Below are 21,130 nucleotides of genomic sequence, written 5' to 3' on the forward strand. Positions count from 1 at the left end.
GTCAGAGAGTTTGTCTGCCCATCAGCCATCAAAAACCCCATTCCACACTCACATGAACTCTACGATGCCCTCACCGACCACTTTCACACCAAGATTGAAACCATCTACAGTAACTTCGATCCCCAAACCTCCGACCTCCCAAACTTCCCATCAACCTTTACAACTGACCACCCGCTCCCCTGCATGGGGACAACTCAGCACACCCAACAGGATCATACTCATGAGCTCCATCCACTCGGGAGCACCCACCGACCCCTGTCCCCATATGATCTTCAACCCCAGAAGAAACTAGATCAGCCCCGGCTCACCACCATCCTCACTGTCTTGTTAGCTACAGCCACTTTTCCAGAAGCCTGAAAGCACGCAGAGATCAGACCCTTCCTCAAGAAGCCCTCTGCAGAACACAGGGAGCTTCAGAATGACCGTCTGATCTCTCTGCTCCCATTCCCCGCAAAAGTCCTGGAGAAGGCCATCAACCTCCAACTCACCAAACACCTGGAGAAAAACAACCTGTTAGACCCCTTGCAATAAGGCTTCAGAGCCAGTCACAGCACCGAGATAACTATGATTGCTGCAACAGACTACAGAGGAGAAGCAGCCTTCTTGATCGACATAGGAGAAGCAACCACCCTGATTCTGCTATACCTCTCCACTGCCTTCAACACCATCTCCCACCACACACTGATCAACTGACTACACCAGGTTGAGATCATAGACGATGTACTCAGATAGATGGCATCCTTCCTCAAGGGACGCACCAAGAGAGTCCGCCTCCCCCCTTCACCTGACAGGTCAAGCACACCATCTGTGTTGTCCCCCAAGGCTTCTGCCTAAGACCTACACACTTCAACTTCTACATGACACCACTCACAGACATTGTGAGATTGCACGCAATCAACATCATCTCCTATGCTGATGACACGCAGCTCGTCCTCTTGCTCTCAACAGACCCTACCAAGACAAAGACCAACTTCCACAACTGTATGAAGAACGTATCCGCCTGAATGAAGGACAACTGCCTGAATTCCAACATGGACAAAACAGAGATTCTGATCTTGGGCAGACACTCAACCCCCTGGAATGGCTCCTGGTGGCCAGCAGAGCTCGGACCCACACCGAAAGATCACGCCTGCAATCTCTGCATCAATCTCGACAGCAAACTCTCCATGAAATGCCAGATCAATGTTGTTTCCTCAGACTTGTTCCACACGCTCCTCGTGCTTCACAAGATCTTTAAGTGTCTCCCCATCTGCATGAGGAAGACAGTGACGCAGCCCCTCATCAGCAGCTGACTGGACTACAGCAACACACTCTAAGCAGGCACCACCACTGAAGTCATGCACAGATTCCAGACGATCCAGAATGCAGCTGCCAGCCTGATCCTCAACCTGCCCAAGAGAATCCACATCACATCCAGCACCTGAAGGACCTCCATTGGCTCCCAATCCAGAAAAGATGCCACTTCAAACTCCTCACCCATGCCTACAAAGCCCTCCATAACGAAGGACCTGCCTATCTGAACCACCGCCTTCACCTCCACCAAGTGACCAGGAACCTCAGCTCAGCACACATCGCCCTCGCAAAGATACAAACAATATGCCACTGCCGTGCCAGAGGACGCTCCTTCTCCCACCTCACCGCCAAAGCCTGGAACGCCCTCCACCTCCACAATGCACTCCCGCAGACCCGCTTCAGAAAGGGACTGAAAACCTGCCTTTTTTAATAAACACCTGCAGCAAGCGCCTGGATACCCACTCGGGTGACAAATCGCGCTATATAAATAACACCTAATTGATTGATTAAGAAGAGGTGCGACTCCAACATCTGGACCCAAAAAGAGTGTTGTCTTTTTACCTTGATCGATTGGTGCGAAGAAAGGTAGAATGGTGCACAAGCAGACCATCTGTAGGTGGGTCATGCTCTGCATTAAAATCTTCTGCACACTGGCCAAGAAGCAACCTCCTGAAGGTTTGCGAGCTCACTCCACCAGAGATAAAGCTGCGACTACTGCGTTAGATGTAGAGTTCAGATCCTGGATATCTGTCAGGCAGCAACATTGGCATCTCTGCACACGTTTACTAAACACTACTGCCTGGACAATCAGATCTGTTGGAATGGGCACTGTACCAATTCAGTCCTTGTTTGAAATTGGTCTGCAGAACCACCTCCAGGGATATATTGCTTGGGTATCTATTCAAAGGTAAGGAATCTGCAGCTAAAAGTCTCTATCAGATGTACAAGTTACTTTCCTTCAGTAACACCTTATCTGGTAGAGACTATGTCTAGCTGCAGATTCTTTACTGTCCCACCCATCCTCCCCACTCTGCGAACGGATTTCTAGGATGGGGCTGACCCCTTTTAGGGCTCTAGTTCACACCAGTGGTTAGTGCACTTCACGGCTCCGTACTTCTGGCTTGGAAAGTCGTTTAACTGATATTGGTGCACCTGGGTGGCACCTATCTAGATACTGCAATGTCATCCTGGTGCAGGCAATGCTGACAATCCATGAGGAGACAATCAATGTCACCTGATGATGTGCGGGGTACTGCTTACGAATATCTTCCGGATCCAGACTGACACCTGGGAAATTCAAAGGTAAGGAATCTGCAGTTAGATACAATCTCTACCAGATAAGGCGTTATTAAAGGTAAGTAACTTGTTTAACAATACATCGCGTGGTGCAGGGGATACTTAAAGATCAAGTCCCTCATGACCTTGGCGGGCGGCTATAGCCGCCCGCCACGATCTGACCGCTGGGTGCCCGCCAATGCGGCCGCACCCCCGCCGTGGTCATTATGAGATCTCAGCGGGGATCTCGGCCGCAACATTTCCGCCCGCCGGCCCAGCGGGGATCTCGGCCGCAACATAGGAGCCGGCTCCAAATGGATCCGGCGTTGTAGTGGCTGTGCGACGGGTGCAGTTGCACCCGTCGCGCTTTTCACTGTCTGCATAGCAGACAGTGAAAAGCTGCATGGGGACCTGTCAGGGGGCCCCTGCACTGCCCATACCAGTGGCATGGGCAGTGCAGGGGCCCCCAGGGGCCCCGCGACTCCCCGTACCGCCAGCCTTTTCCTGCCGGTTCAAACCGCCAGGAAAAGCCTGGCGGTCGGGGACTCGTAATCCCCTCTGAAGCACCGCCAGCCTGTTGGCGGGTCTTCAGCCCAAACAGCCCTGCCGGTCTTGGACCGCCAGGGTTGTAATGATGGCCCAAGTGTTAAACGGTTTGCTTTAAACAGTGCTTATCAGAAAGTGATGAATGCACTAAAGTGACGTGCTACATCTGCTAATTAGCCCATTGGTCCTACAACAGTTCACCTTTTTGTAAACATTCCTACTAGTTCTCTCATGCTGTGTTGCGCTTAGAGCATTTATTTTGATTGACCTTCTGTATTTCTGTCTGGATAACCGAAGTTTGCCTTTTGTTAAATGGAAACCTTTAATAGAGGGTGCAAGTGAGTGCATGAGGAGATGGTTTAGCTTTCTCTAGAGTCAGTACTGCAAGTTCTAAACACTTTACTAGTCGTCCCGGTAGTTGCAGGTCCACGCCACACCAGCACTCTTTCATTGCAGCCATAACAGACTGTTCCCAATCCAGTAAAGCATATACACAGATAGTTCCTTCTGAGGGGTTTGCAAAGTGGGGCAAACACAGAATATCTGATCTATAGATTCTATTTTGTGGTGTTCCCCTTGCAGCAAGCACACTCCAGGGCAAACTTCCTATTTGTAGATACTTCATTGGTAGCTGAATGAATGTCAGATTTATATATTTATACCGCAGTAATTGATTCATGCTAATTCCGAAGAATGGCTCTGGTGATGATGTATCATATAATGTTTTCAAGTACTGGGCCCATGATAATTTGTGAAAATCAAACCTGTTTTTCTTAAAGGGGAATTGCTTTGCCACTAACTTGGTGACCACCTTAAATTGATTGTAAGCTGTCACGTTAGTCCAGTACTCCGGTATCCCAAATTAATTTAAGATTTTCCATCCATGTACTGTTTGCCAATCTCGATGTATATTTTTGGGAAAGCCTACTAGTTCTTTCCATACCAGACTTTTTAGTGACCCTTTGAGTGCGTTCTTCAGTCGTGCGCTATAGTTGATAAAATGGGTGTCGAATTCCAAACAATTCTCAAACTGGCGTGCTTTTGGGTAATCCAAATAATTTCCCAAGCGCCCCAAAATGAATCTTCCCCATATCTTTATGTAACTCTAATAGTGGGGTGAAAAATTGGGGTTATATAGGCACTCAGGATCATAAATGGCATGAATTCAATTCAAGTAAGCATGAAAGCAAGGAAAGCAAGGGTGCCAGCACAAGGGAACACACCCATCCCTTACAGGTTTAAACAACCCAACAAACAATGGTACGTAGTGCGGCACACCTAACAGAAACTTGTTATAAATAATCAGTAGGTGATTAGAAAGAGTCAAGCATCAACTTTTAATACATGTTTGAAAAGTCCATTCTTATTCAGTGCTTTGAATAGTTATTCCTCATAGGTGTACACATGTCTCCATAATGGTACAACTCAAGCTATATCTTTATGTAGCTTGGAGCTCCATGTTAGAGACCCATAAAGGATAGCTGTTGCCAGTTTTGCTCTGAGTATTTCCAAACTGTATAATTCTTTAGGGCTATGCAAATGTGTATTGATATTCCGTCTCTAATTTTGCAGAATATACATACAAAATGCTTATTGCCCTAAGATGATGTTTATATAGAAGTTTTGTGTCTAAGCAAACACCCGGATATTGATAGCTGCACGTGGTTGTGATTGTACTTGGTCTTAGCCCTTCTAAATTGCAAAAGTTTGGTCTTTGGAAGATTGAGTGCCTCATTAGAAGTTCTACAGACAAGAAGACATGTCCGCCAAACTTCCGACAGGGAGGTTGCCGCCACACTTGTTACCTCCCTGCCGGACCCATTAAGAATTTCCCGCCAGGCTGACTGCCGGAAACCGAGGTTTCTGCGAGTCAGCCTAGCAGGAAAGTGGTGGCAGTATTGTGTCTGGCTCACAAATGGGCCAGCGGCAATGCTGTCGCCTGCAGTGTGCACCAGCACCCTCGTATTGTTCACTGTCTGCACAGCAGGCATTGAGCACTGCAAGGGTGCTGGGCAGGGGGACTCCTGCACTGCCCATTCCAACTGCATGAGCAGTGTAGGGGCCCGCTGTGGCCCCCTGCACCTGTTCTCCGCTAGCCTTTTCATGGCAGTAATACCGCAATGAAAAGACTGGCAGAGAACCAGGTCATAATCAGCAGGATGGCACTGCATAAGCGCTGCCCTGGCTAATTCTGGCCTGCACTCGCCGTCAACCTGTCACAATCACTAATCCCGGCGGAGGCGGCGGAACCCCAGTGTCTGACTGGCAGGGTCTTAATATGGCGGTCGAACCACCACAGCAGCCAGAGTCCTGACCACCAGCCTTGTAATGAGGCCCTTAGTTTTAGTCCCTCAAGTGCCCTTTGCAGGCCTAGTGGTGTCTGAGACAACAGAATTGTATCATCAGCATACTGCAATAATGGCAAGTGATTCCACACCCTACTTTAATTGGAGGGAATGTATTTTCACCATCCCAAAGAAAAAAAGGTCAGCTGTATACAGGTAAGCTAGTTTCGGTGCCAGCATGCAGCCTTGTTTTAGCCCTCTGTTGATTTTTTTTATTTTTTTTAGAAACTGTGTGTCCATTGTCAAATTTAATACAGACCTGAGTATTAGTATTTAGCATTCTAATTGCTTTTAATATTTGCTCTGGAATATTACACTTTCACAGCTTTCCCCACAGAGTATTCCAATTGACTTTATCGAAGGCCACACTGTAATCTAAACAAGCATTTGCAATGCAACAGGTCCTGCATTTCTCAGAGTTAGAGTTATTAGCAGTTTTCTTGCCTCATTAAATGGAAAAAAATCGAGCGCGATCTCGCTGCTAAACAAGCGAGATAGTGCTGTGAAAAAAGAGGAAAAGTAGTCCACAAACCGGGCGGAAAACAGCAAGCCTCGTATGTTTTCAGTACTTGCCCGCTGCGCTGGAGGAGGGCTAACCACCGGAAAAGGCATGACGTATGCATGCCTTCCACTAATGAAAGCAAGCAGATTTTAAAAGGCAAGGCCACGAACCAATGACACTGACGTGACATGGACGGGGCTCCGAGCCATTTTCTAACTACTACAGCGCCTCGCAAGCGGGACGCAGCTCGACCCTAAAAAACACACGTACAGTGTGGACCTCTGTTTCATGACTTTGCTGGCAAGTAAATTAATGGCTATGATGTGCAAAGTTTCACAGCCTTTACGAAAGCTAGTCTGCAACCTTGGCAAAATGTTCTGTTCATCAGTCCATTTCTCTAGACTCTCCATCAAGCTTTAAGCAGAAGCTTTCACTTCCATGTCCAGGAGAGCAACAGATCTATAGTTTTTACGCTTGTTTAAAGACCCTTTCTTGTGGATAGGATGAAGAATAGATTACCTCCAATTGTCCAGGATCGTTTCTGCTGCCAAAAGTCCACTGTAGAAGCTTAACAAGGTGTTCTCAAGGACTTCAGATGGTCTTTGAAGATAGTCTGTAAAACTCAATTTGGGCTGGGGGGGGGGCACTACTACTTGTTAGAGCTGCTACTGATTTCACCACTTCTTCAATTGTACTCGCTGATGGGGCTTTCGCTGTTTTCTCTTTTGTTCCTGAGATTTCAATAATCTTGTGTCCTATAGAAGAGACTTGAGTCAGAGAGGCGTAGGTTTTAATGGTTTTACTGGTGGTGCATGTTTTTACTGTGTGCTCTGTATCAACACAATAGAGGTCGGACAGGTATTTCATCCAGGATGACTCATCAATATTATTTTTTTGGGGTGCTTGGGATTACAAAATGTAGATTAGCCTCCACGATTCAGTGTTGTCTCTCGTATGTGCCCATTTACTATCAAAATATCTTCTGGACTCAGATTCCACCTTTGCCTTCCAGCATTTTGTACTGTCCTTTTCCTCCCAACAGGAGACCAGGCAATGGATTTAAATATCCTTTTGCAGGTTCTGGCCCTTTGGTCATTGGAACTTATAGACATCAGTGGAAATAAACTGATGAAGTCAACAATAACCTCTTTATTAATTATGTTGGTAGAAAGAATCAGTAAACTTTGTACCCTAATGTCTACAGATCCTTAAATTGTGTTTTAAGGCACTGTTACATGCTACTTCTTTTTTTCTTAAATCTGCATCTGAATTACATTACAACTGCAAAACTGTCTCCTATTTTTGCCTACACTGCTTGTCCCATAAAGAATCACAATTCAAAGCTTGGGCTTTAATGTTTTATTTGGATTTCACATCTTCTGCCTTTGTATTTTCCTAAAATTGATCAATTAAAGTTCAATAAACCCAACATTCTATAATAATGTAAAAGTTTCTGACTCATATGTAGATCACTCAACCCTTCGAACTGCACTTTTCTTTGTGTGGATCACTCTCACCACCTCAGAAATCCAGGATACCCAAGACTACGGATTCAGTAAAATCCTCTCTTACCATTTAGATGTCTTCTTTAGCTTTAAAGCTGCAATATTACCTACTCCATGGAATAATAAAATGTAACTGTGATTTCATCTCTACACCATGTGTAAAATGTGTTAATAATTGTCTTTGGTAATTTTCACAGGTGGTCGATGTTGGAGATACACTAGCTCCAAGCCTGATGCAGGATTCCCTATGAAGTGCAGCGACAAGGGACTCCCCAGGCACCCAGATGCTGCCTTTTATTTCCAACCGCTTGGCCATTTAGTGGTGTTTAAGGGTCCCAAGTACTACGTGGTGAATGAAGAATCCATGCAGGTTGAGCCATACTATCCCCGCAGCGTGCTGGACTGGAAAGGCATCCCTGTCAGAATGAATGGAATTCTGGTGCAACCAGATGGTTTTTTGTACTTCTTTAAGGATGATCGGTACTGGAAATTCAACCAGATTAAACTGAAGGTCATTGATTCTGGAAAGTGGGCCAGCGAGTTGCGATGGATGGGATGCTAAAAGTAGGCGCCCTCCATCTTTACAATCAAACTCATCATAATTTGAAAAGAGGGCAAAAAAACGTATTCTATTTATATTTTTATTAAGGAATCTTCAAACAAAAGTTTAAAAACATAATATGACTAAACACCAGCCGTTTCCCAGGTCATATGTGCTCAGCGGAGCACTTTCCACAGAGGCCTTACCTGAGCATCATCTAAGCTACATCTCTCGGATGTCCTGACTTAACATTGATCCTTTCATAAAGTGAACATTCCAGTTCAAGACTCGCCTTATTTAGATAAAACTTTGCCTTTTAAGCAACCATTTTTTTAAAAACTTCTGTGAGGTTTACATTTCGTATATATAATACTGTTTGCCATCCACCTTATAAGATCGTTTAAGCCTTGCAGGATGTTTCATTCACATTCCTTATGGTTTGATTTCACGATAGAGTGAGATTTCCAAATTAATTCTCCATTGAAATTATATTGAATGTCTAATAATGGAACAGCAGACAATGACACCAGTAAAAAACTGCCTCACTTACTTGTGGTTTACTATCCCTATTTCACTGGGTGTGTACATTGGTGAACTGATTTCGTTTTTTTTTTAGCAGAAGATTGGAGACTGACACTAGAGTTAGTCAAAAATATAAAAACGCATGAATGGTTACCAGCATTTCTCAAAATGGAGTTGAGAAGATCAAAAGCCAGTTCTTTACAGCTTTACATTAATGTTTGCTATATATGCTGTCTGTGCGCAGTTGTCTGTATTTTGTTTCTAAAGCACTGATTGGAAGTGGATGCTTTTTTCTATATCACCCAAACTCTCCAGATACATTCAAGACATCTGCATTCCTGCACTCCTTCAAGATTCTTCATCTCATGTGGTGAAAATAAAAACACTATCCATCCTACGTACTATTTCACACCCACAGGCATCTAGATACTCTTATGGCATACTACAGTGGCTATCACCTGGTCCATAAATTGCAGACTGGTAATGAAATCTCAACTGCTCTTCCATTACAAATGCAATGCTGTGCAGCTCAAAATGTAAAAAGTCTCTTTAGAAGCCAATATTTATATCCAGCATTTATCAAACAAACGTTTTGGTGTTTTCCTTATCTACAAATAAGTTTCGAATTTGGTCAGGAGAGTTCAGAGCAATGTGTGATTGTTTTGTTTGGGATAGAGGAAGCCCATTGACATAAGCTACAACGTACTCCTAATCCTGTACATAATAAAGCGACAAAGGCATTCTTGCATCATGTAAAAATACTCTTCATCTGGACACATGCTTCTAGAGAAGGTGAGAACTAACAGAGAGATGGTTTTGAATGCTGCCCGAAGACAGAGCTTGTGTTTTTAAGTGGAACTCATGGCTAACCTGACATCAAATTTCATAATGCAAAGCACACGTTACAAGGAGTTGCAGCCCATTTCAGAAGGCCACGGGACATGCAGGAGTTGCAAGGCCCCACTGTGGGAGGTTGAGTCCCTTTACTCCTGATGTCTCGGGCCCCAACTTACTATAGGCCACATATTATCAGTTTTAGCACTTGCCTCTCAAAAGTAGTGTGGGTTGAGCAGTTCAAAACTGTTTGGGGGAGAGGAAGGTATGAGGCACAGACAGGCGCAAGACTCAAAGTACAAAAAGTAACGGCAATAAGGTGATTGTCCAGTCAAATACTTGCTTTTATGAAAAAAGTAGTATTCCAATGTAAGTACAGAAAGCATAGAGGCAACACACAAAATCATAACCCAGTCTCTTAAGTCAGCGCACTAGCATAATCCTGGGCAGTATCCCTGAATCTCTCATTTCCCTTCTAGTGAGGCTGGTTATTCCACATTCGATATTGCAGGTGACTGCCTTATACAGCCCACACTAGTTCCCACGTGACCAAGTCTGCCCTTAAGTGCCACTTCAGTAGTGCTAGGTACTATGTTTGTGCAAGTCCCCAACAGGCCTGTAGCCTCAAACAGTCATGCCTAACCCAGTGGCAGCTGTTAAGTGCAGGGGGTCTAGATCACGTCTGTGGTCTTTGGACTTCTGAGGCTGAGGATACGCTTCAGGCCTTCTTCAGTCTCTGGATGGCCCGTGTTAAACATCTTTTTCTGTGGTTCCTCACAATTAGTAAATGTTTCTCACAGAAGCCTGGGCACAGTGGTCCCAGGCAATGGCCCTTTAGCTCCAGTCTCGCCTGGCGTACTGGGGAAGCCATCTAGATATGCACAAAGGTGACGGCCCTTAATTCATGGTGGCCCTCACCTGGTAGACAGGGCGGCAAACTGGTTATGACCAAGGGCGACTGCCCTTAGTCAACCTGGCATATGGAGGTCATCTACTTAGTCTGTGCAGGAGTTCTGATCGAACCAGGCATCTCACACTTCATTCACCAGGATCTTCTCGGCAGGATCCGTGCTAGGCCTTGTGCCCTCTGGACACTCCTCCTCCTCCTCACAGAGTCCACTGGTTTTGGCAGGTAGGCAGAAGACTTTTGCATCAGGTCAGGGAAAGTAGTGACTTGATGGGTGATGGCCCTCACCCAGCAGGGAGACTAGCAAACCCTGGTCTGCAGTCCTGGTTCCAGCAACTAGAAGTCATGGTGATCTTCTCTCCTGTTGAAGTCATGTACTGCCTGGCGCTATATACAATCCATGCAGGCTAAGGGTAAGTTAAGTACACAGCCATGGAACTTTACACAACACAGCCGCAGAACTTTACACGAGAGGGCAAAAGGGCCCCACTCCGGTGACACAGGTGAAAAGGCCCGTTCACACTACTAAATACAAAATGGGTATGCTGCCACCGCCGTGCTCCTGTCACCTAACTTCTGATAGGGGCAACAGCCCACTCTCATCATGAGGTTAGTGCTTGATGCGCACCTTCTCGTCTAACCAGACCTCATTAACGTGAGACAGGACAAGGTCATGGCACACATGCATGATCTGTGTTCTCTTATGAGCTAAAATCATTACCAGGTGTCTAGATATCCATGCATCTGGAGCATTCAGGGCAGGAGTACACGTTCATCACCATGCAGGGGACCTTTCCATACAAATACCAATCATTAAATAAAACTTTAGAATACTCTAGATAATATGTGATGTTTTTAAGTGATAATTGGAAAGATTGTCTACTTGCTCTAACAACTGAATCCTTTTTCGATACAAAGGCCCTCATTACAACCCTGGCGGTCGGTTATATAGTGGGGGTAATACCATCAATAGGTTGGTGGTAATAAATATGAAATTATGACCACAGCGGAAACCTCTCAGACAGACAGCCACTTTAACACACCGAACGCTAGGGCGTAATCAACAGGCACCATGGCGGTAACCACCTACAACCAGGCGAAAGACAATGTTCCACCCACTGTATAATGACACACCAATCCACCACCTTTTCTCGGGCGGTACCGACAACATCAAAATCCTGGCGGAAACACTGCACAGAAGGAAAACGACTCGCCTCTGGAGACTCAAGGAAGAACCACGCCCCCATGGAGCCCGAGTTGCATGACTTCCCCATGCTCTTCTACGTTCTGCTCTTCTAGGAACACCAACGCTGGTGAAGACGACCACGGTGAGTACTGCCACCTAGCACACAGGAGAGGGGGGAGGAAAAAGAGAGTGACATACACATGCAACATGCAACACCCCCAACACCATACACACAAGCAGATGCAGTAACATTACATATTCAGCCCATACCCCTCAGGAATAATGCTAGGACCAAATAAATTGATTAAAGTGAGTGTAATAAGATAAATTAGTATAAATACGTGCATCCAAATCAACAAGTATATACATATTTACAAATGTAGGGACACTGCCCAGTCCTCAATGTTCGTGGGCCACATCACATAGTCCAAGGCCCCACCTCACTCCTGAAACAACACAGAGAGAACACTGCAGGGGGCATCAGGTCGAAAATAGCCAGGCACCTCCGGGGGACGGGGAATGGAGGGGGGGGCACCTCAGCCGGAAGGTGGTACACTGCCACTGGTCCTGGAGGGGGCAACATGCCCTGTGCTTGGTCCTGGGGAGTGCAAGGCCACAGTCTCTCATGTGGGTGACTTGGCCACTGGCTCTGGAGGGGGCAACATGCCCTGTGCTTGGTCCTGGGGAGTGATGGCCACATACACTCAAGTGGGTGACTTGCCCACTGGCTATGGAGGGGGCAACATGCCCTGTATTTGGTCCTAGGGAGTGCAAGGCCACAGTCTCTCAAGTGGGTGATTTGCCCACTGACTTGTCCTGGGGAGTGCAAGGCCACAGTCTCTCAAGTGGATGGCTTCTCCACTGGTTCTGGAGGGGGCATTGTGCACAGTGATCTTCATCCTGTGGAGGATGGGGTGAGTGGATGGCTTCTGCACTGGTTCTGGAGGGGGCATTGTGCCCAGTGATCTTCATCCTGTGGAGGATGGGGTGAGTGGATGGCTTCTCCACTGGTTCTGGAGGGGACATTGTACCCAGTGATCTTCATCCTGTGGAGGATGGGGTGAGTGGATGGCTTCTCCACTGGTTCTGGAGGGGATATTGTGCCCAGTAATCTTCATCTTGTGGAGGATTGGGTAAGCGGATGGCTTCTGGAGGGGGCATTGTGCCCAGTGATCTTCATCATGTGGAGGATGGGGTGAGTGGATGCCTTCTTCCACTGGTTCTGGAGGGGGCATCATTGTGCCCAGTGATGCAGATCTTGGGAATGCAAGGATACAGTCTCTCACCTGGGAGTCAGACCCACAGGATTTGCAGGGGCCAGGCCGCACAACAGCCCATGAATGCAGGACTACACACTGTCTGCCGGCGGTGACGGCTGCTCACTGGTGGCAGTGGTGCTGCTAATGGTGGATTTGGAAGTGTTGGGGGGAGGCTCCAGCCTTTCCCCTGCAGCCTCGGCTGGCTGCCCACTGGGGCTGCTGGTGGTGGTGCTGGTGGCGGTACTGGCAGTGGTTGGAGGGCTCCAGCCCTTCCCCTGCAGCCTCGGCTAGCTGCCCACTGGTGGCGGTGGTGGCAGTAGTTGTGGGGGCTCCAGCCCTTCCACTGCAGCCTCGGATTGCTGCCCAGTGGGGCTGCTGCTGCTGGTGGTGGTGCTGGCAGTGGTGCGGGGAGGCTCCAGCCCATCCCATGCAGCCTCGGATGGCTGCCCACTGGGGCTGCTGCTGCTGGTGGCGGTGCTGGCAGTGGTAGGGGGAGGCCCCAGCCCTTCCCCTGCAGCCTCGGATGGCTGCCCACTGGGGCTGCTGCTGCTGGTGGCGGTGCTGGCAGTGGTGGGGGGAGGCTCCAGCCCATCCCCTGCAGCCTCGGATGGCTGCCCAGTGGGGCTGCTGCTGCTGGTGGTGGTGCTGGCAGTGGTGCGGGGAGGCTCCAGCCCATCCCCTGCAGCCTCGGATGACTGCCCACTGGGGCTGCAGCTGCTGGTGGCGCTGCTGGCAGTGGTAGGGGGAGGCTCCTGCCCTTCCCATGCAGCCTCGGATGACTGCATTACCATGGTTGGTGGTGGGGGCTCTGACTGAGTCCCTGCACCAGGCCCCTTGTCTCTACTGCCTGCTGTTGCAGGCCCCTTGCCCCTCCTTCCTGCAGCTGGGGCTGCCTCCTTGCCCTTCCTTCCTGCAGCTGCGGCTGCCTCTTTGCCCTTCCTTGACACACTTGGGGCTGGCACCCTGTCTGTCTGGCTGGCTGGTGGCCAGGATCCTTTCCCATTCGGAGGATTTGGGGACACTACTGTGCTCGTGGCCTGGGTGGCTGAGGTGCTTGCCTGGGTTTTGACCACCCTGGCCTGACATGAGGGACGGGGGAGGGGTAGGGAAGAGGTCAATGTTGGCGAGAAAAAGCTTCTTAGGGACATTGGGGCGGGAAGAGGGAGATGGTTTGGGAGTGGAGGAAGAGGGAGTGGTGGTAGGAGGTGTCTGTCTCCTGTGTTGGATGCAGGTGCATGGGTTGGATGTGTTGTGAGGTGGATGGCTGTTGGGTGTCTGAGTGCTTGCGTTTGCGTACTTTGGGAGGAGGGGGCACAGACACAGTGGGAGAGGACACAGGGGACGTGTGCATGGATGTAGGGGTGGTGACTGTCAGTGAGGGGTGTGTACTGGTAGGTGGGCTGGTGATGGAGGTAGTGGATGAGGATGTAGTGGATGAGGATGTAGTGCATGCAGGTGTGAGTGTAGACACAACTGGGAGGGAGGTGGACGACGAGGAGGAGGGGGCCACAGTGGAGGCAGTGGATGTTGGTATGTCTGCATCTGGATGGTGTTTGTGTGAGTGCCTGTGTGATGAAGTGGGGTTCTTGTGTTTGCCATGTCCACTCTTGTGTGTTGTCCTGGGTGCATGCTTGTCTGACTGTGTGCTTGGGATAGGTTTGGGTTGAGGAGAATGGGATTGGGTAGAGGAAGTTGGAGGGGGGAGGGGGGAAACAGCGACAATGACTGCCATCACAGAGGAGGCAAGAGCCTGGATTGATCTCTGTTGGGCCGCCAAGCCAGTGTGAATGCCCTCCAGGAATGCATTTGTCTGTTGCATTTGGGCTGGCAGCCCCTGGATGGCATTTCCAATGGTTGACTGCCCAACAGAGATGGATCGCAGGAGGTCAATAGCCTCCTCACTCAGGGCTAACTGGGGCAGGGCCTGTGGTGCCCGGGGTGAAGGAGATGCTCACCCTCCTGGGTAAGGGGGCACGGGAAACTCGCTGAGGGGCTGCTGGGAGGCCGGTGCTGGTACGGGGGTGGTGGCTGTACCTGTAGCTGGGGTGGTCACAGAGGTGTCTGCCACCACCAGGGAGCTCCCATCGGAGGAAGTATCTGTGTCCGAACTGTTCCCTCCTGTCTCTGCCGTGGTGCTCCCCTCGCCCTCCGTCCTACTGGTGCCATCACCGTCGGTGGATTCGGCCTCCTGGGTCCTGCGGGATGCAGCTCCCTCCGTCGCCTGTGCCTCAGCTCCCCTGCCAGATGATGCTAATGCACATAAGGACAGGGTGACAAAACAAAAAGGGTGGGGGAAGAGACAAAGGATACACTTGGTCAATGGCGCCAACAACACCACCGTTGGCGTACACAACACACTCACACACAGGGAACAGCCCTATGCACTAGGCAATGCACTATCAGTCACAATGCTAGTCACCAGCCCATGGATAGGAACACCTAACGCCAATTGCAGCATACTTGAGACCCACAGACCCCTGCCCAGTAGTTGATGCCTACTAGCTTGGTTGGAGTACTTTGACATCAGAACCCTGCCCAACATGGGACCTACCCTGTAATGCCAGGCCTGAGGTAGGGGCACCCAGAGGGCCCACACCCCCTACCCGGATACCACCCCACTAGGCGCATGTTGTATGTTAGGGCACTGTACTCACCCCTTGTGGCTGCTGTGATGCCCCCAAGCGCCCATCTAGCTCCGGCCAGGCCACCTCCAGTATTTGGGCCATCAGGAGGGTCAGGGTTCAATGGGCACCCCTTCCTCGTTGGGAGGCCGTCCCCAGCTGGGCCTCCGCCGTCTTCCGTGCCCAGCATCTAAGGTCCTCCCACTGTTTCCAACAGTGGGTGCTCCGCCTGCCGTAGACCCCCAGGGTCCGCACCTCCTTGGCGATGGCATGCCACATACCCTTCTTTTGATGAGCGCTGACCTGCAGGGAAATAGACACAGGGAAAGGTATTAGTCCGACCGTCCTGCCTGTTACACTCATAGCCCACCATGCCCCTTCCCATCCCCATTAGCACAAACATGGCACTCCATATACGTTGCACGCTGCCCAGGGCCCATCCACCACACCCCCCACATGAGGCCTTCACACACAGCACTCCATGCATTCACGCCCCATGCATCGTACTCAGGGTGTACTCACCTGTTGATCTGGAGGCCATACAGCAGGCGGTACTGCGGTAGGACCCCATCCGCCAGTCGCTCCAACTCCGCCGAGGTGAAGGCAGGGGCCCTTTCCCCAGTCACACGAGCCATGATCGGTTCCAGACACAGGCACAGCAGCACATGCAGTGTAGGTCCTCTCCTGTTGAAGGTCAGGTAACAAGTGAGTGCACAGATAGAAAATGGCAGTCATGTCCGCAGCGGTCCGTACTGTCACTGCCGGCGTACATCACCATTGGCCACTGCACCCCATAGGGCCCAATGTTAACCAATGAGGAGTTGCACTGCGGTTCTCGACCGCCTCCCGCAACGGCGCACAACATTAGCAGAATTACCTTTTTTCCACATGTCCCTCCATACAGGACAGGCGGACGCCATTCCAGGGGGGGTGCAGGCCATGGATCCTAACTGCGTCACAGTACACAAATGCACCATTTGGACATCCCCAACAAAATACTGTTACAATCACAACATGCATTGAACTGTAGTGGTTGGAATGTAGAGATAATGACCAGCTGCTCACCCCATAGACTGCAACCGCTGCGGATGAATAGGAGATGGAGACATCCCCCCGTGTGCAGATCCCTGGTGGACTTGGCAACAATGGAGGACAGGCACATTATCTTTACCTGTAGACTTGACAGGGCTACAATCACGGAGCTGTGTGCCCAATTGGAGCCTGACCTAATCTCTGCTATCCCTCACCCCTCCGGGATCCCCCCTCTTGTGCAAGTGCTATCAGTGCTCCATTTCCTGGCAACTGGCTCCTTCCAAGTGACAGTGGGCTTGGCAGCAGGAATGTCACAGCCTGTGTTCTCAATAGTGCTGAGCAGAGTGTTGTCTGCCCTGATTAAACACATGTGCAGCTACATCGTTTTCCCCCAGGTGGAGGATTTGGCCACAGTGAAAGCTGATTTCTATGCAATGGGACATATCCCCAACATTATCGGGGGTGTTGATGGACACATATTGCATTTGCCCACCCCGGCAAAATGAACAGGTGTTCAGAAATCGAAAGAGCTTTCACTCCATGAATGTGCAGATGGTGTGCCTGGCGGACCAGTACATCTCCCACGTCAATGCAATGTATCCTGGGTCTGTGCATGATGCCTTTATCCTGAGGAATAGCAGCATCCCAAATGTGATGGTACAGCTCCAGAGGCACAGGGTGCTGCTAATAGGTGAGCCCTGGTTCCCACCCAGTATATGTTGTTGTAAGGTTATGGTGTGGACCCTAAGGGTTAGTGTGTGGCTAACAGTTGTCCCTTGATATTTGCAGGTGACTCTGGTTACCACAACCTCTCATGGCTACTGACTCCTGTGAGGAATCCCAGGAGAAGGGGAGAGGAATGTTACATTGAGGCACATGGGCGAACAAGAAGAATTATAGAGAGAACCTTTGGCCTCCTGAAGGCCAGGTTTTGTTGCCTCCATCTAACAGGTGGATCCCTGTGCTACTCACCCAAGAAGGTCTGCCAGATCATCGTGGCATGCTGTATGTTGCACAGCCTTGCCTTGTGTCGCCATGTGCCTTTTCTGCAGGAGGAGGAGGCTGGAGATGGCCGTGTGGCAGCAGTGGACCCTGTGGACAGTGAAGATGAGGAGACAGAGGATGAGGATGAAGAAAACAGAAGTGCAATTATTTGTCAATACTTCCAATGAGACACAGGTAAGACAGTGTTGATACACATATAATTGACAGTTTGATGTGTGACATTGTCACTGGCAGGCTGTGTATTCATACTTCTGTGCCCACTCACTGTACGCTTTGGCATCTCTTTTTGCAGATGTTGGTGCCTCACTATTGCTCCCGGTGTGTTCAGAGCAGGCAACTACATGTCTTTCTAATGTAAACATTACTGTACAGTTGTATTGCCTTGTTTGAACCTTTGTTAAACGAATACCTTTTGAAAACATCTGACATACGCCATACTTGTATTTTATCAAAGTGTGTTTATTGCAGTGCTCTGAAGAAGAGGGAGTAGTGCAATGGGTTGGGGTGATGATGGAGGAAAGTCCAGGATAGAGTTCAGTCTATTTGTATCACAGGTGCATTGCCCAAGGGGGCATAGGAAGTGGAGCAATGGCAGTTCAAGGTGGGCAGGGTGACTGAGGGGCAAGGGTGACAATCAGGAGACTCTTATTTCCTGGTGGGGGTCTTGGCAATAGTCTCTGGCTTCTGTCTGGATCGCAGGGAAAGTTTGAGGGGTGGTTCTCCTTCTGCAGGGGGAGGTGTGCTGGTGGCCTGTTGTTCCTGTGGCGGGGTCTCCTGTCCACTAGCGGCAGTGGAGGGGGAGGGCTGTTCGGTGGTTTGGCTAGTGTCAGGGGCCCGGTGGTGTGCCACTGTCTCCCTCATACTGTTGGCCATGTCTGCCAGCACCCCTGCAATGTAGATCAGGGTGGTGTGGATGTCCTTCTAGTCCTTCCTGATCCCCAGGTACTGTCCCCCCTGCAGCCGCATGTTCTCCTGCAACTTCTCCAGTATCTGCCCAGCGTATCCCAGGAATACTGGTATGCTCCCAGGATCGCGGTGAGTGCCTCCTGGAGAGTCTGTTCCCTGGGCCTGTCCTCCCCCGTCACACAGCAGTCCTCCCAGCTTCCCTGTTGTCCTGTGCCTCTGTCCCCTGAATCCGTGTGCCCACTGCCACTGACCCCAGGTCCTTGATCGACCTGTGTTTGTGGAGTGGCCTGGGGTCCTGTAGTGGTGGACACACAGCTGATTGACGTGTCCTGGGGACAGAGGTTTGGGCCCGCTGGGTGGGTGCTGTGTTGGTGTTTCCTGAAGGGGGAGGCTCTGTGGTGGTGTGTGGCTGTGCCTGGGTAACCGACTGTCCGGAGATCCCTAATGGGCCATCCAGATCCAGGCAAGCAGAGCTGCTGTCATCACTGTGGGCCTCTTCTTGGGGAGGGGGGGGACTGGATGTTGCTGGCACCTCTTCGCCGGTGACATTGGGTGGGTTTTCTGTGGGGATGTAAATGCAGTGTTATTGTTTCTGCGTGTGACATATTGTGCATGGGTGTGTTGTCCTCTGTGGCTGTTATTGCCCTGGCAGCTTTGCCTTGTCTGCGTTGTTATTTGGTGGGCTAGGTGATTCTGTCTAGTGTGCATGCTGTGGTGATAGATGTCCATGCAGGTCTGTGAGGGGTGTCCATGCATTGGTGGTGCATGGAGGGCTTGGTATTGGGATGATTGGGTTGTGATGGTGTGGTATGTGGGAGGTGGTGGAGTGATGGGAGTGAGGATAGGGGTGGGGGTGTGTGATGGCATGCAGGTCAGGGGGTGATAGTATTGACTTATCAGAGTCCAGTCCTTCTCCTACTCCTGCCAGGCCCTCAGGATGCATGATTACCAAGACTTGCTCCTCCCATGTTGTAAGTTGTGGGGGAGGAGGTCTTCTGTACTGCGAACTGGTGTCTAGCTGCAATGGAACGTACCTTCCCCCGTAGGTCGTTCCACCTCTTCCTGATGTCATCCCTTGTTCTTGGGTGTTGTCCCACGGCGTTGACCCTGTCCACGATCCTCCACCATAGCTCCATCTTCCTAGCAATGGATATCTGCTGCACCTGTGAAAAGTGATCCAAATAGCTGTGGCTCTACCTGGATGATTTCCTCCACCATGACCCGTAGCTCCTCCTCAGCGAACCTGGGATGTCGTTGTGGTGCAATGTGTATGGTGTGGGTGGTATGGGTGAGGGTGTGTGGGTTATGTGTTGGGGTGTGTGATGTAAGGTGCGTGTGTGGTGTATAGGTGATGGTGGTATGTGGCTCTTGTTGTGTGGGTGCTCTTGCTGTCTCTCTCTCTCTCTCTCTCTCTCTCTCTCTCTCTCTGTTGGCAATGGTTTGTATTCGTAAAGGGTTGTGGGTAGTGTTGGTGTGTGTTTTATAGTGGTGTGGGTGTGGTGTGTGTATGGGTGTCAGGTGTGTGTAGCTTGAATAGTCTAATGTGGTGTTGTTTTGTTTGAGTATGTGTATTTTAAGTGCGACAGCATGTACTGCCAATGTTTACTGCCATTGAATGTCTGCCACCGTGATTTGTGGGTCATAATGTTATGGGCGTAGTTCTGTTGGCGTAACAGTGTGGGTTTGGATCCTGCCAGTTTATCACTGACCTTTGTGTTGGCGGACTTGTGTGTGTGGCTCTATAGTGACGGATTGGTATGTGTGTGTCATTATATGGTTGGCGGTTATCCGCTGTGGCGGCGTTATGTTGGCAGCAGTCGGCATGGCGGTAAGTGGGATTTACCACCAATGTAATAATGAGGGCCATAGCTTTTTTTGTTAATTACAGTGTGCCAGCAAAGTTGATTTGTGCCTAGAGCAATACAGCAAAGATTTACACAGTTACATGATTACTCAAAATCCAAGCTATCAAATTAACCATTAAAGGTGTGCTGAGTTATGAGCACCCATTTACCCATCCTTCCACAGAATAATATAGAAAGATGGTGGTGAGTATCTATTGGAAAAGTAAAAACAGTGAACAGCTGATGGTAATAGGGACTTTTGTGTCCATGCAATGTTCTTGAGTAGTGCTCAAGTTGCCAAGAACAGTCACAAAATTTAGTACAATAGAGAAGCAATGCTAGAAAACGAATAACAGTTTAAGTTAATGTTTTTATTAACCATTAGAGCACATGTTTTAATGGCAACATAATCTTACCCTGGAATACTGGACATTATTGCTACTGATCTTTAATCAAGCAATGTGTTCTGAAACTTACTATTTTGTGGCAGGCAGAAGAGTCCAAGCGCTTAGGAAGTAAGATGTAACAGCATAGGCCTCATATGAATGAACCGTGGTGCACTGAAATTCAGCTTCTATTAAGCATTTAACAGTAGTAAGGCCATATATAGAGGTTTGACTGAGTATGTTATTTAAAACGTTTTAGCTCAATCTGGCATTTCTTAAACGTAATTCAGCTTTTACTAAAATACTGTATTTCAGAAAATACCTTTGGATTCATGAAAATAAAATGTGCTCTTGCCAATAATGTTATATAGCTTTTAGCACATAGGTTGTGCTGGTGAAAAACAAAGAAGCAAGTGAACATAAAAAAATCAGGTATGTGAAGTAGGGGTAGCCTGGGGTAGCAGTTCTTACAGAAAGTTAAAAGGGATAAAAAGGGGCCTGTTTAAATTGGGGGGATCAAGGAACTAACTCTCTGATGTTATCAGAAGGCCAAAAGGAGGTATGATGTCATTTCCATTACCACTGCTATTTCAGTGAATCTATATCTAAGACAAATGTCTG

General features: G+C 49.2%; 1 protein-coding gene across 3 annotated transcripts in view; it reads left to right on the forward strand.

Annotated features, from left to right (window-relative positions):
• Nucleotides 1-8,556, forward strand: part of MMP28 (matrix metallopeptidase 28) — a 451,256-nt gene extending 442,700 nt beyond the window's left edge. For 2 of the 3 annotated variants that reach the window (XM_069226736.1, XM_069226737.1), the window contains one exon: nucleotides 7,664-8,556. In XM_069226736.1, coding sequence (XP_069082837.1) covers nucleotides 7,664-8,028 — 365 coding nt within the window. In that variant the 3' untranslated portion in view covers nucleotides 8,029-8,556. The remainder of the gene's footprint in view (nucleotides 1-7,663) is intronic. The other variant, XM_069226738.1, reaches the window with a different exon arrangement.
• Nucleotides 8,557-21,130: the final 12,574 nt, after the last annotated feature.

Source organism: Pleurodeles waltl, chromosome 3_2, assembly GCF_031143425.1.
Source record: "Pleurodeles waltl isolate 20211129_DDA chromosome 3_2, aPleWal1.hap1.20221129, whole genome shotgun sequence".
NCBI lineage: Eukaryota > Metazoa > Chordata > Amphibia > Caudata > Salamandridae > Pleurodeles > Pleurodeles waltl.